The 16,399-nt window shown below is 45.8% G+C and overlaps 1 protein-coding gene across 1 annotated transcript; it reads right to left on the bottom strand.

Moving 5' to 3' along the window:
• Positions 1-3,296: 3,296 nt before the first annotated feature.
• LOC149363118 (uncharacterized) lies at positions 3,297-8,894 on the bottom strand. Its single transcript, XM_089569892.1, has 3 exons — positions 8,674-8,894; positions 7,955-8,031; positions 3,297-3,716 (listed from the first exon to the last, which is right to left on the bottom strand). Exons 1-3 carry the CDS (start codon positions 8,723-8,725, stop codon positions 3,336-3,338), a joined length of 510 nt encoding a protein of 169 aa, XP_089426018.1. The 5' UTR covers positions 8,726-8,894; the 3' UTR covers positions 3,297-3,335.
• Between the last annotated feature and the right edge of the window lie 7,505 nt (positions 8,895-16,399).

The following is a 16,399-nucleotide window of genomic DNA, read 5'->3' as shown; positions in this document are numbered from 1 at the left end:
GGATCGATGGACGGTTAATGCGAGTTGCAGGAAGTGCACGACGTCTTTCGTGAGTGCGGTAGGGGCGAAGTAGGCAGCTACTACCAGCAAGCCGTTGGGCAACTTTGCGGCGCACAGTTCGCCAACTTCATGTGACGTGCCAAACATTTCGACTGGTATTGCAGAGAGACCTGTGCGCAAGTAGATAGCGACTCCCGCCGCTCTGTTGTGGTCTCTGCGAGCACCACAGCAGTATAGGAAATCTATGATTTCGAGAGGCTCTTCGGGATCCATCCAGGTTTCAGCAAAGCAAAGTACAGAGGAATGGCGCAGAATGTGATCGTGGTGTACGTCCTTGGCATGTGCGGCAAGGGAGCGTACGTTAAGAATGTGGTTGTGAATGATGAATCAAGTGCTGCCAGCGAATGACGCGTCCATTGGCTGTCTGCGTGTGTTACTGATGTGTGGTTAACATGTTAAGCTTCGCCTGTAAGAGTGGAACGCGACAGCGTCTTGCAACGCTGCCAGGGAGTCCACAGAACGCCATCGCCAATTCGGCTGTACGCCTTGCTGGACGGTAAATTTATTTTTTGAGGAAAGGAAATGTATCTCTCTCGCATATCTGGGTGGACACCTGCACCTCGCCGTAAGGGAAAGGGGGAAGATGGGAGTGAACGAAGACGCCGTATTAGCTAGACGCGCCTTTGTTCATTCCAAACCATTCAGCTGGCATTACGGAGTGGCTAGCGTGCTCGTATCGCACTCCGGAGACCCTGGTTCGATTCCCCAACTCGACCAATTTCGTTCTCGGTTTTATTGATTTATGCGGTCTAACTAGAAAGGTTAATTAGGCTATTTCATATTTATATTATTGTATTTCTATCCATCGTGTTCTGTCATTAACCTGTCAATTGTTGGAACTGTCTAGGATGTTCGACACAACGTATATGAAACGAGCAACGTCTTACTGAGTGGGTAAGTGCGTGGTGGTGGAGGGATCGCGGCTTCGTACTTATCTGTTTTTTTTTTTCAGCAGCGTATCCTTCCGCGGACGCTGTTGTCGCTGCGGCGCGCGTCTTTCTTTTCTTTTCTTCTGACCTCTTCATTCTCCTCTATATTAATTAGGCTAATTGATTAATTAAGTAATTAACTAAACTCAGTGCAACTTAGTTGCAGTATCACTATACGATCCCTTTGATTGATTGCATGGTTACTAGCCAAAGTACAATTGGCCCCATTTGAAATTCGCGCACTGTGACGTCACGAGCATTTCGACCAATTGAAAAGCGAGACATTGGGGGCGGAGCTGGTTACGAGGCCGACGCCGACGCCGACGCCGACGACGACGCGAAACCCAGGAACGGACGCCAAAGAGCTGCGCTCTAAAAAACGCGTTCACAACTGGCTCCCGTCTAGAGCTCTTCGTTGCTTCCGTTGCCGCCGGCCCGAGCCCCGCGGGAGGCAGGGTTCCACTCACATAGGAGAACACCGCCGAGAGAGCCATGTAGCTCAGGCGAGCAGGACGCACCGCCTTTCAAGGTTGACATTCAGTGGGACAACATGCGCTCGCATCATCGGTTGCCAATTAGCGAATGAGGCACTGCGCACACTACGTAAACATCGCCTGGGGATGTTTGCTCGCTGCTTCGCCACGGAGCAGGGAGGATGGGGAGATGTGCAGATCCGTCCACTACTTCGTACTGCGTACATACCTATATGCGACAGAGCCTCCCACCGTTCGTCAGTAGATCTGCTGTCTCATGATCACCTACATACAGTGTCTCTACTTTGTATTGTTTGCAAGGCTTTCTTTCGTTTCTCTTTCTTTATCAGAGGGGTGTCCAATTCCTCCGCATCACTGCCTTCGCCCCTAGTGTCTTGATCGTGAAGACGACTAGTACTGTATAAATGTGTGCATATAAAATAAGTATCCGGATAAAATAAGTATCCTATCAAAATCTGTAATGTGTGACATTGCTCTTTTTGTCTCTTAGTGTATACCTCCGTTTTCTGCCTGTGTCTAGCTTCTTGAGGCTTTGAGGCTAACTCCTTTCGTTAGAGGCCGCTCGATTCTCTCTGAATTATGTGTCGTTATGTCGGTTACTTTATGCTTATAATTATCTTTGCAGGTCCTGCACTTTTGTTCTAGCTAAGGGATTAGAAGGTTTCATCAATTGGGGTTGCGTAATCTGGTCTTTCATCTGAAAGTGACCTTGGCAGTATCCTGTCATGCTGCCCCGCACGCGGTTGCTATCGCTCATTCCGTAAAGATATTTATGAGAGTATTGTTCGTCGCTTGGAAGCTAAGATCACGTCCAGGGTGGTAGCGAAATATCAGTTCTGCAGGAAGGTAACGAATTCATGTACATGCTCTCTTACTGCTAGTTCGGTTATAAGCTTCTTGTTTACTAGCTTCTGCCGTTCCCTTTTCAAAACTAAGCTGTTCCGAGAACTTGCCGTCCTGTCGCTTCTTTATACCTCATTTAATGCGAGAGGGTTAGTACCCCCATGTTAGATAAAATTCTTGGCCGTTGGCAGCGTCAGTGCTAGCGACCGTTTCACGCCTGGGCGGGCCACCTAGGTCACGTGAACTTGTGGCGTCATCACGACCTTTCCACCAAATTGTGAGCAAACCCACCATCGTGGCAGGTGCTAGCTCGATTAGTGATTGGTCGCGAGATGCTGCTCGGGAAGCAACCTAGGTCTCACAAGCCCCACCGGTGGCAGCACTTGCCATACCAGGGCAGCGGCGCATCCCTTAACCGCTGCACCACTACGCCAGGGGTGGTATGGGGTACACCCAGCGACCTATGAATGTAGAGAATGACCAGTTCTGCATATATGGGCCTTAACCCATTGAGGCTATCGCGTCATTCCCCTTAAGGTGGAGCTTTAGTGTTGTCTCTATTTTTTTCTTCTTTACAAGCTCAGACGACTGAAAACACTCCAGGTTTTCACCCGCTAGAAGGACCATTTAGCACATTTTATTCAAGGATGGAGAGGTGGGCCGGCGGCTCAGCAAGTATGCTACTTTGACACCAACACGAGTTCTACGATTGTATTTGCTACTACAAGGCAGCCGTCAGTGAAAGTGGCATGCCAGGAGACTGCCAGTTCGGTATATGTATGGAAACAAAAACCACCTAACCGAAAGTGCTCATGTGCTTTCAGCTATCGTGTGCTTTACTAGAGATATGTAGCTTCGGCAAGCGGACCGTGATACAAGTCATTGCTTTTAAAAAGAAACGTATTTATTCATTCTTGACAGTAATTTCTCGTTCTAAATTCTGTGGATGCGTTTCTGGATGCGTATTATATTATGCACCACCTTGCGGTGGTGTCTCCGCTGGCACTGTCTAGTTAGTAGCACCAGACCCCGTGGTTTGAGCGGTATCAGGAGGACCCTCGGTTATAGCATCACTTGTAGCTGAAGTGGAAGATTCTGAAGATGTTGCCGGCATCGCGGTTTGTGATTGCACACCATCGCTGGTAGACAGAGTTGGGGAGGTCTCTGACGTGCCCTCTGGTGGTGCTTGGCTTGTTGCTGGTTCTGCTGAGGTTTCTATCGGTGATTCTGTTTGCACGGTGGCCTCTGATGTGACGCCTGCTTCCTCTGCGGCCCCAGTCGTGGTGTTTTCGCCAGACGTTCCGTTGGATGGAGCAGGACCTGTAGGTGGCGGCCCGCCGCATGGTCTCGAAGGCCGGTCCCAGTGTTGCTTCTTTTTGAGCCCAGGAGGCTGTGGAAAACAGACACGCGAGGATTAAGGAGTTAACGAAAATATTACATCGTTCAAGGACTCTCATGAGAAATGGTACTTTCACTGAGTGAGTGTAGCATGCGCAATACATTTTGGCACATCCTAATAGTGGCATTTAGTCAACTCGTTTGGCCATGGAAACCTGCCTTCGTACTACTACTCCTCTGTGGCGAAGAGAATCGGGGGGGAACAAAAGAAAATAATACAGAATGAAAAAACTTGGACGGGACACTGAAGCTCCGCCTTAGGGCTATGACGTGGCAGCGCAATGGGTTAATTCCATTATATGCAGAAGAGCATTCTCTACATCCATAGATCCCTAAGAGTCCTCCTACACCACCAGGCTCAGTGGTGAAGCGGTTAAGCGATGCGCCACTGCCCTGCGAAGGCAGGTGCTTCCAGCGGTGGTGCTCGTGCGACCCATCCAGGTTGCTGTTCCCGATAGACCAACCATTAATTTAGTTGCTACCAGGTAAGGTGGACAGTTTTCTGATTATCCGATGGGCAGGTTGTGATGTCACCGAGAGGTCGCGTGACCTAGGTGGCCCATTTTCCTCCTCGGTAGCTTTCTGGGGACCACCTGCCAGAGCCATGTCCGTGATTTTTCGCTCACACGGTGTGAGCCGCCATCGCTGACCTTGGATTTTCAACTGAACGGGTCCTTAAACGCTATCGCGCTAAAATGTGATATGATGATTGTATACTACCAATAAGTGCTTGCGATTTAGCTGTTTGGACCATTTGGTCACTACACGTTTAAATATACGTGCTTGTCGCCGCTTAGCCATTACTTTCTGTCTTGGCAGTTATAAGCCGCACGACGGCGGAAAAACTGTACACAGCAAACTGTTGCCTGGAATTTTTAATGTGGGAACGTTAAAGGCCCCGTTACATAGAAATTCCGGCGTTGGCGTTGTCGTCGTTGTGAGCGAAATATCACGAGCATGAGTCTGGTAGGTGGTGTCGAGACAACAACCTAGAAGGCAGGTAGGCCACCAGGCCACGCGACCTTGCAACGTCATCACAACTTGGCCACCGTGGCAGGTGGCAGTAAAATCAATGATTGGTCTCTCGGGAAGAGCAACCTACGGCTCACAAGGCCCACCACTGAAAGCACTTGCCATCGCAGGGTCAGTGGCGCATCACTTAACCGCTGCAGCACTACGCCAGGAGTGGTACGAGAACACCCAGGAATCTATGAATGTAAAGTAGAGACTAACCCTTAGCACATGACCATTAACCTATAACGATATGGCGTCACACCCTCAAGGCGGAGCTTCATTGTCTCTCGCATTTTTTATTCAGTCAGGGGAATTCTAGGGGCATCACATCAGGTGCTCAAAACGTGAAATTCCCTCATGTAGGCTCAAACATCTCGCATAGCCTTCATAGACACCTCAGAGACCAGCGGCTTGCCTTGCTCGCTACAAGGCATGAAGGCATGCACATATCACGCCTTCTCAAATATTTCAGAGACGGGAATTCATGCCTCTCTGGCACTAACGCCAGAGTATCTCGCTTTCATTAGGAACAGAGATTGAAAATTTGTCCCTTTCGCCCCAGGGAACCTGCCCAGAAGCCATCAATTGACGAACCTTATTTCTTGGCGACCAATGGCTACGTACAACTAACGGAGTGATCACAATTGCCACGCTCCGTGACTCCCTGCCTCGATGCATTACGTTACAGAAAAAAAAGGACTAATATTTCCAAGTGCTGCTTAACACGCGCAACTCAGCGAATGTGGTCCAGTTTGCTCATGGGGTGACTGGCCTTGCTGCGCCACGCCGCGCTAGGGAAGCGGCGACTGTTCACTACCCCTCCTCCCTAGCTTCTGCAGTGCTATCCTCGCCGCGAGGTCTCACCGAACAGCAGGTGGCACGCAGTTTCCTCTGCACTGCTGGCTTCCGCAGAGCTTCTCCTTGCCCACGACTCCAGCCCGGCTGCGCGGAGCAGCTGTGCGAGTACGGACCACGAAGCTTTTTTCGGGCGAATTCACACTACCGGTCATTTATGTAAAACGAGCGATGATTCCCTATTGTTGTTGCGTCAGACAAGTTCTGCTACGGATGCTGGGAGGCTGTTACGTTCAATTGCTCCATGCAGTTTCTAGCAAGCTCACAGGAGTTTTGGAAAAATGTCTTGAGATCCGCAAGTGTAACGTGAAGAGTGCCAACGCGGATTGCTAAGCACAGTCACAGCGCCATGAAAACTTGGGCCGAATAAAATAGACATGTATTCAGCCCGCGTCCTCCAATAATAATAATCTCTATCTAGGTGCCCGCTGATGGATTCTCTGGATTCTCTCCTGGTAGAAGAAACACATTATGCCCTAAATTGAGCGGCAGGTAATCTGCCTGAGATAGAAATATGCTTCGTCCGCGGCTTTTCTTTTAAGGGTGCTTTAAACACTTTCAGGCAATATGCGCTAAGCATCGAATATTGCAGGACACTGCTTCATGATTATCCTGCGGCATGTATTTTTCCAATTGGTTTGTAGATACGGTTGTTTAAAGGATCAAAATTTACCCTTCGCCTTCTTCATACCTTCAATTCGATTGAGATTCCGGACCGACGAACGTTGCGGGCGTCACTATTCGGCTCACTCACTTAAATGTCATCGTTTACGTAATAAAATGAATGTAGTCGCATGTTTTCAAAACTTTTTATTCTTTATTAAAATATACCACTGTAATAATATTTTTTCTCTTTCAGTATTTTGCTTTTGGCGCAATCCAAAATGGTTTGCAAATATTCTCCTACTGTGAACAAAATGTCAACAACAGTGGCCAGAGGGCTAACTAGAGTCTTTGAATCGTCTATTCTAATTTGCGAAAGGGAAAATTAGTGTAAATCATCCGAAGCAATAGCAACGCCAATATCTTACACGCGTATGTATGGAGTGAACGGGCCATATGTGGCAAAACACGAAAAACAAGCACGAAGAGGTGTAAATATAGCAGTAAGAGGAAAATGAAATATAATGAGAAGGTAAGAAAACCATTGTTTTTCCACTGCAAAAGAGAAAGAAGTAGATTTAAGTGAATGACAGGATTAAAAATAATACAATTGCGCAATTTTCATTAAGAAAACCGACAGCTTATTGCTTTGGAGTGCCGTGCGTCTTTGCTCAAAGAAAAGATGGATTTGTTATCAGAATTTGCAAGAATTTTTCTAGAACTTCATGGTATAAACGAATCGGGGTGTTTGTGAGGAAAGGGAATGGCGTAGTAACTGTTTAACTTCGCAATAGACATCTCAACCGGGCATTAAGGGAAGGCAGGAGCATGATTAAAAGAAGAAAGAGAGGAAGAGGTACCGTAGCGGAGGTATCCGAAATATTTTTCTCCACCTGTGGATCATTCACATGAACTGACTTCGCACAGCACACGCGTGCTTTTTGCGTTTCGCCTTCATCACCGGCAGTATCTCGATGGAGGCAGAACGCAAAAGGCGCCTATGTGCTGGCGATGTCAGTGCACGTTAAGGATCCCCAGGTGGTCTAAATTATTCCGGAGACCGCCACTTTGTTGCCGCCGTTCTAGATAAGTAGTATTTGCGGTGGAACTGCTTGTGTCCCATAATTTCTTCCCGTTCTCTACACTGCCACAGACCTTTGTCGCTAACCAAAGCGTTTACTTAGGGCAGCCGTTCAAAACATCAGTATGATTCCTTGCGATTCCATTAAACGTATAATACTTGTTTGCCATTAGAATATACTTCTAGAGAGCGTAATGCACTGCCCCAGCATGAACAACAAACCATTCCACTGTGTGCTGGCACCTACTAGCAGTTTTGGTCTTCAGAATTCATAGGCATTGTGAAACTTTGGATGAGCCATACACCGAAAGGAGAATAGCTTAAATGAGACAAAATGAGTACCAGAACCTTTTGCTCTATGTTGGAAAAAGCCTACGAGCACAATAAATTACGCCAATGGCTCGGGATACCTTACAGATGCTGTATTGACTAGGATGTTAAAACTGTTATGATGTTTTGCAACGTGACAGCTAAAAACATTTGTTTTCATGCTAGTTAGGATTCAGCAGAGACAAGCGAGGATGCAAGATAGACAGTGCAGACTCGGGCGCTGTTACTGCAGTTTTTTTTTGGGTCTGTTGGCAACGCCAGCAATCACGTATCACTGCTTTCACATCAGAACCTTGAGAGCTGTGAAACCCAGCACAGGCAGTTTTTCCTTAGAGAAGATATCTCACCAGATCCCCATGAAGCCCCGGAGGTCCGTTGCCGTCTGGCCCACGCCCAGGAGGATGGTGTCCGTGGGGCGGTATAGCTGCGTGTGGGGAAATGAATGATTACTGAAACAATTTTTCTCGATGCGGGGTTACCTACTGCATAACGTCAGGAATTAAGCTCACAATTCGTTCTTGCGGTGAGTTGCCTTTCAAACGTTCACAGCTGTGATTTCACAGCAATGTGCCTATAGCACTAGGTTTGTAATGAGTTTGTAGCAGCTTTTCTAGCCAACAAGAGAGAATGGACGAAACAGCCGCTTTATATTTTTTTCACCTTATGATGCAAGAGCGCTGAGTGGCGCAATCTTCATCCTTCCCTTGCTTTTAATTATAGAGGACTAAAGAGATACTAAGCAGAGATCTAATAAGGAACTAGGGAGCAATCAGCTGGTTAATAGATCCCTTTTGTTTTTGCCCAAATATATATTGCAATAATGAACCCACAATACTGCCACATGTTCCAATTCTCAGAACCCTCTAGGTAGCGACGCAACGTGATATCTTGGACAAAACTCCTAATGCAGAATGGCGCAAAATAAAATGCGAGAATTTGTGGCGCACTGCGTTCGTCATTAGAAACGAAGCTGAAATAAATCTTCCAAAGTGTTTATGGTAAGAGGCGTGGTTTTTGGATAAGCTTCCACAGCTATAGCTCCCTAACAAAGTGTGATTGTACTCACCGAAAATGAGTGAAGCGCTTGCCAGGAAAAGAAGTACAGCAAAGAGCTTCATAGTGCCTCGGCCTAGAACTTCGAACTGTCGCTATTCACAAACTTTCTGCCGGCTCTAATGCGGGAGCTGTGGCTCGCAGGAACCTCGCAGGTGTGTCGTGGTGCGCAGCGTTAACGAGTTTTAAACCGGCCGGTAAGCTCGTGCTTATCGACAGCCTGCAAGCCGAATCGCGCCCTCGCTCTGCTTTGCGCACTCTACAGTGCTTTCCTTTCTTTTGCAATGAGCCAGCTGCGGAAAAAAAAAATAGCTCCTCTGTCACTATGGCATCCGAACCAGGTGTACGGCTCGGTTGCAGCACTGCCATCGCGCGACTCGCAATTTGCACGGTTACGTCACCGCGTACATGACGTAAGCACCAGCTTCAGAGTTCTATCCAAGATACCACGTTGCGTCGCTACCTAGAGGGTTCGGATAATTGGAGCATGTGGCAGTATCGTGGGTTCATTATTGCAGCATACATTTGGGCAAAAACTAAACGGATGTACGTCGTGAACCCGTCAGCGATATTATTGCGAACGGAAATGAAAGTGTCCCGCTTTGAGGACGGCTTTCATAAAGCCCGTCTATAACAGCGTTCAGAGCTTACGCAGATGGCACAGACAACTGGCCATGCGACAGTCTGTGGCACTCTGTGCTGAGGACGCTTGCTTTAAAAGGCAATACAGATGTGACAGTGCTTGCAAGCCGGGAACAGCGATACTTTTCAAATACTTTTTCGCACTTTTCGCGGCTAGCTTTGCCTATCATATTCTTGAAAAGATCTAATTTGTGGCGTGAATAAGGTTTTTTTTAACTCATCAATTGCGTAAGTTAGGAAGATTGAAGTCTGAAGCAAGCATGGTTCTTTCAGATAGGTTTAGGTTTATCAGGGTTTATCGTCCCAAAGAGACTTAGGCTATGAGAGACGCCTTGGTGAAGGGCTGCGGAAATTTCGACCACCTGGAGTTCTTTAACGTGCACACGCATCGGAAAGTACACGGAACTCTAGAATTTTGCCTCCATCGATATCCGACCACCACGGCCGGGATCGTACCCGCGTCTTTCGGGTCAGCAGCTGACCACTATAACCACTTAGCCATCGCGGTCGCGGTTTTTTCAGTAACTGTCCCACTAAATATGTTGTGAGGTATGGGCGGTATGCGAATCGGTGCATAATTTTTCGTGAATTTCTCTAACACTGCTTTTTAGAATGACGCAGTTTTAGCGTTGCGTCATGCGTATGCTACGCTCTAGTCTTGAAGCATGTTGGATACGGAGCTGAAGCGTTCATAGCTCATTAGGTTGGTTTCGTTCAGTAGATCTACAGTGATTGGATTATTAATGCAAAAGCCTTCAATGGCTCATACTGTAGTCCGTTAACAAAGTGTGTCATACGTGTTGAACTCCGGAACTAATAAAGAGAGCAGAAAACCAATAGTTACTTTATATAGAGGAGAAAGAAATGAACCTGGAAGCCAAGTTTGACGATTGTAGATTAATTAGCTAATAAATTATGCGGAAATTGGTCGAAACTGTGTCGAAATAGCGCGGTCGTCGATATAGGAACGGGAAACGTGTGACTTCACACCCACCGGAAGTCGGCACGGCATAGTGAAAATTGTCACGGAATCGTCGGAAAAACGTGCGATTTGTATAAAATTAGATAGTAAAATGTGTTATTAAGCGTAATCAGCACTAGAGATCCCCGAAAGATATATAATTTGAGTATTGGGCACCGCATGGGCTAAGAACTGCTATGGAAGAAGAGCACAAAAAAGGCACCCGCGAAAGTATTGCTTACACGCCTATATCAGAGGCTAGGTGTTGGATACGTCCAAAATAAGTGAGCGCGATTAAAGTCAAAGCCGATTAAAGTCGAAACCTGCGATAATGATCACGGACGAGCACCAACAAGCTGTGATTAATGCTAGATGGTGCGTCACCGGCAGACCGAATGCACTAGAACAAGACTACTGAAGTTGCTGGAAAATTGCAGCGCAGCAGTGACAAGGACGAGACGAGAAGGAAGGAAACACAAGCGCTGACTAACAACTGTGTTTTATTGCTCTGAGCCCGCCTATATAAGAACTACGCACAAAACAACAAAACAGAAACCAACACATCACCTCACGCATTCGTGGCACGATTATCGGAATTGTCTCCCGTTCCTCCAATCTTTCGTTCTATCATTGGCGTTCAGAAATGGCATTTCTTGTTCACTAAGACACACATAGGGGTTGCTGACACACTTATCTGCGCATTCTGATATCGCCAGAGCTTCTGCTATCAACCTCGTGGTGGTGTCCCTACACTTGCGAAGAATAACTGTGCTTTCAAGGGCAGGGGTGCAGCCTTCGCACTGGCTACAGTGTAAGGCGAGTTCCCCTGAGTTTGGGTCCCTTAGGTTCCTTTTGTGCTCTTGTAGCCTTGTGTTCAGGCATCTCCCTGTTTGGCCTATATAGATGTTGCCGCACGACAGGGGAATTGAATATACAACATCTTTTTCGCAATCGACGAGACGGGGACGGTGCCTCGTCACGCAGTCGGGCTCACGTTCGATGTCAGAATTTACTCCTCTGCACAACTGATGCAGTTTCTTCGGGGCTGAGAAGAAAATATCAATTCCCGCTCTGTTTCCTATCCTTTTTAGTTTGTGTGATACTGCATGTAGGTATGGTATCACAGCTGCCTTTGCTCGACGTTCATTTGTGGTGGGCCCATTTCGCGATTGTTTCAGTATGCCCTCTGCAACAGCAATTAGGAGATGCGCTGGATATCCGGCTTGCTCAAGACGACGCACTTGGCTTCGAAAGGCTTCCTCTTTACGGTGCCTAAGTTAGACTGATATACCGCTACAAACTCCTGGTATGAATTACGAAAATTTTCCAGAGAGAGGCGTACATGAGGCTAACGTGTGACCACATACACTGTCGCCTTCCTTCAGGAGGAGGGGTTGGTAGTGTGCGCGCGTCGGTCATTAATAGATGGACAATTAAGCGTAACCTCTGAAGCCTAGCATAGCTGGCAGTGCACTCTCCTACTGTAGCAACACGGCCTAAAGCAGAAGCTTGCTAATGCGAAGGTAGGGTTTGAGCTCTGCCACTTCCGTGGAGACGCCCCTGCAGTGTCACTGGTGAACACAATGCACATCGGTAGACGCCATGGTCAGTTACAAGTCCAAGATCTGGAAAACAACAATTGTCAGGTTGAATAACTTATTCATCATAAATGACAGCAGAAATGTTGCCGGCTTCTGTGACAATGCAGACAACCGCGGGGAATTAGTGAACGAGAGTTGCGGGTGGGACATAATTGCTGAGGTCGTGCTGGTGCTGATGGTTTTCAATTCGGCTGCATACCTCCGGCAAGCAAGTAATTCACAGCTTCTTCCCTCTCCGACTGCATATTTACTGATTACACGGGTATCGTTCGTGCATGTGAGCATATTTTTTTATCAGATTCATTGCTGGCTGTTGGTCTTCTAAGCGGCGGTCGCGCTTCATTTGCCTAAGCGCCGCTAAGTGGCCATAGACAGTCCATGCACCGCTGTGAAGTTGATACCTCGGCATCACCTAGTACCCTATTGCTGCGAGAGGTGACTTGAAGGCACTCCTTCTTGTGATTTTTCCGCGTACTTTCGTTTTTAGTCACGGTTTTACTAAAGCATATCTTGACGCTCAAAATGCGCAGCTTTGAAAGTGGGCTAATAGTGAAAATTAATTTGGTAAAATGGTCTTTTCGCCTGCGAAAAATTTGCAAAAAGAGCTTTGTAACAGTACTGAGCAGTGAGCAGTACACAAACTTCTTTATCAAGGTAATTTTATTGCTAATATTTGTGCCGTTAAAATTACAGCGCCGATGTCTGGTGCTGTGCCCAGTAGGTGACACTCCCGTAGGCCTAGAGGCAGAATGCCGTTGTGATTCGCTGAAGTACATTCTCATATAGAATGCAAGGAACGATCATGTAGTGGCATGCTTGCAGGCTCGCAGCAAAACTATTTTACTTGCAATGAAACCAGTAAAAAAGTAGAGGAAGAAGGTGGCTTTACCGAGCTCCCTCGGCTACCACTATGTCATGAAAATGACTCCTGCAGGAAAGCGTAGCGCTCTTTTAGCCAGTTTCTTTGGATATTATGATGAGATTCAGAATCAGCTTCACTCTATTTACGACCTTATTGTGTTGCGCGCTAGACTTAAGCACAACAACAATTGAATTATTTAAGATTCTCAGCACTTAGCGGGCATAAAACTTTATCTAAAATTTTATGAAAACACAGCAGTGATGAAAAGAGAAAAAAGCTGATGAATACTCTAGATTCTGGTCAAGAAATGATGACAGAAAGGAGCCACACTTGTGAAATCAGCAGAAATACCGCAATATCTTAATGAAGTTGACAATTCATGAAGTTTTCGAATTGGACATCAGAATTCTTCTAACACAATTAAAGTAAAACATGAAGTCATGAAAGACTACATTAATAATAATCTGGCTATTAAAAATTTCTTAAGGCCTGAGTTAAGCCTGGGCATTTTGTGTTGTTTTCAGACAACTAGTTGTATATCAAAAAACTTATGAGAAATGTATGGTTTGTTTTCAATAATGATTGCGGACTTTGGATAAAATTATTATAATTTATTTTTATTTTTTATTATTACCGTAAATGTCTGGTTGCTAATGGTATCAAATACGTTAGGAAGGAGATTTATCGTAACGTGGTTATTAATCAACCTGAAGAGATAGTCGCCTTGCTTGCATTTAGCATGACTATATATACAACCCGTATATACAAGTGTCATGTGCGTCAGCTGTCATGTGCCAGTGCTAACTGCATTAAATGTTGTGTTCATATCACTCGCCTTTGAACAGTTTTTAATGGCGACAAAGAAGAATATAAGTGTCCTCCTATGATAATATGCCTCAGTTAATGTGGGAATCGTTGAATGGGCGTTAGTGTGACATAAGTGTAAATGTTCAGAAAAGGTAAGATTTTATATGAACGAAGATTCTGTACATAGTTTTATTTTTCCGAGCAGTATAACAGCGAAACTTTGAAATGCAGCCTATTTTTATTCCTAGCTATCTACAAGAATTGCTGGCAGCAATTAAGCGGTTTTTAGAGAAATATAATTAATGTTGCGGAGGTGCGAAGTAAATAAAGAAAATTTACTCACAGTTACTTACTTCCATCTTACTTAGTTGGTACTAAGCGAGAATCTTACGGCGGCCATGGGTTAGCTTGACAGTTAGACAAGTGATACAGTTGTCAAAATTTTTTATACAGATATCACCAGTGTAAATACGAAATCACTGGATTTGATAGATATGGGCACGCCAGTGATGTAAGTCAAAATAGCGCTTGTTCTACAGTTACCTTGGGTATTCCTATTTTATTTCTGCGTTTGAGTGAACGCCTGAAACACTGATAACTCGATTTCGAACTTCAATGTAACTTTTATCTAACAATGAAGGTGTGACAGTAACTGCTATTTTTCGACACTAAGGGAAAGCATGGATTGGCTGATTGTATCGAACATTTAGGATGGGTCTATGTAACAAAGGCATGATATTTCTTATTGTATATAGCCATTTTAAGTTCATCTCTAAAAGTATGAATTGCGACAACGACTGTGTAAATCGGTCCAGTACCTAGGAGGGACGTTGCCGTACTGCAGTGGATAAAGGATGTTAAAGTTTCTTAAAATATTTCGTTTAAGTTTTTCAGGTATTTCTTGATTTGTTTCGCTAAAATGGAAGCATCAAAAATTGGTTGGTAGCTCGTATTGAGGTGTGGTCCTGTTCCATAAAGAAGGTTCATCACAGCGTGTGTTAATTCCAGGGTAAAAATACCTATTTGGACATTGGATTATATCTGCAGAACGGGAATGATTTGTGAGGTGAGAAATCAGTTGCCTGAACTGAACTTCTTGCTGGTCAGCATTTGTAACTTTTAGGCTGCTTATAACAGGTCTCCGGGCATCCGGAGCCCTTTACTACGGCATCACTCACAGCCTAAGTCGCTTTGGAACGTTAAACCCTCAATAAACCAAGCTTATGACCGATCTATATCCTCGAGGGGTCATCATCACCTTTTTTTGCGACTAACTACGTACACTGCTGAAGAAAGGCCGCTGCAACATTCATCCAATTTATCCTGCGACGCGCCAGCAGTGGCCATTTCATCACAGCAGGGGTAGCTGTTTACGAGAATGAATTTGGGGGCGATTAGAGGGATGCGAACATTACAAAGTGAAATCTAAATTATTGCTGAAGTAAAAGTTGCGCTAGGCTTCTGCGGGTTTTGTTGGTGTATATATTATTTCTTATATTGAAGGTCAATCTTGCTTATTTTCTGTCCTTGTGTGTGCTTAAAAAAGAGTTAACTGCTTCGTATTTTTTAAAAACTTTGCTTGTTCAGTTGAGTATTCTTATTCATAAATATTTATGTAGTTTTTTTAACGTGGTTGACAGCGAGTAAGCGAAGCTATTATAAAATGGTGACAGTTCGGTCGTAAACCATTGCATTTTTAGTTGATGTTGAATGCTATCTCAAGTGAGGTGCGCATGGATTTCAGCAACTTATCTATTTTAAATGAACTTTGGTTATCAATGAACTGGTGTGGATGCTTATGCTGGTCTCTGCTTAAACTTTTGTTTGTGCGAGTTCTAACAAGAATATGTAAGAAGTGCGAAGGCTTCTTAAGCATCATTCAATGAAAGTACTTCAGACCACTGAGCGCTAGTCACTGCGGCAACGAATGATTTTATGCGAAGCATACTAAAATAGCCCAACCCAGCTCCTCGAGCGCGGCGGTGTCGTTACCATTGACCTTTCGTGACCTCCATGTCATACCACGTGATGCGTGACGTCACAACAGATGAAAAACGGGGGCCCAACTCGCGCCGTCGCGCGAGGCGTCGTGACCAAGATGACCACGTGGTGCGTGACGTCACATCAGATGAGAAACGGGGGCCCAGCTCACGCCGTCGCGCGAGGCGTCGCGACCAAGGCGGACCACGTGATGCGTGACGTAACGACATAGGAGAAACGGGGCCCCAGCTCGCGCCGTCGCGCGAGGCGTCGCGACCAATGTGTTTCCTGCTTCTGCCGCTAGGTGCGCTGTAGTGAACACGTGATGCTGGAGCGGCGGTATACAAGGGGGTGCGCCTGCCTCTGCTGGGCGTACACGGGATAGAGGTGCCTCCTGGAGACAGGGCTGCTCGTTGGAATGAGAAACAAAAGTTGCGGCGTGCTACAGAGGCTGATGAAGAGCGTGAAGAACGTCTAGCCAAGCGGCGTGCTCGATATGCAACTCGGCGACAATATGCTTCGCATCTGACTAGGCTTAAGCTAAGCTAAGCCTCAGCCAATTTTTGAACGTGCCCGAGTTTAAAATACGTCGTTACGTCAAATCCACAACCACAGTTGAATGGTAGAAAGAGGATTTTCGTTAGTTATATCGCTAGATGCAATGACTGCCCATGAAGGGCTTAGAATTGCTCAGTTAGTGGGCTTGCACCAATGTAAGTATATCTGCTGAAGGCTTATAAAGCATTCAGAGCCAGAACTCCAATAACAACTGGAATAATTTTATTTATTTTTTATTCATTTATTACCTGCATCAGCTTTTTCAGGCATTACAGCCTGGGGACATCTTCGTAACAAAAATTACAACGAAATCGCATGCGCAAAGCAT

Source organism: Amblyomma mixtum, chromosome 2 (genome assembly GCF_055824585.1).
Source record: "Amblyomma mixtum isolate Tamu chromosome 2, ASM5582458v1, whole genome shotgun sequence".
In the NCBI taxonomy this organism is placed as follows: Eukaryota; Metazoa; Arthropoda; class Arachnida; order Ixodida; family Ixodidae; genus Amblyomma; species Amblyomma mixtum.
Note: the sequence above shows the minus strand (reverse complement) of the source record. Positions and strands in the feature narration are given on the sequence as shown.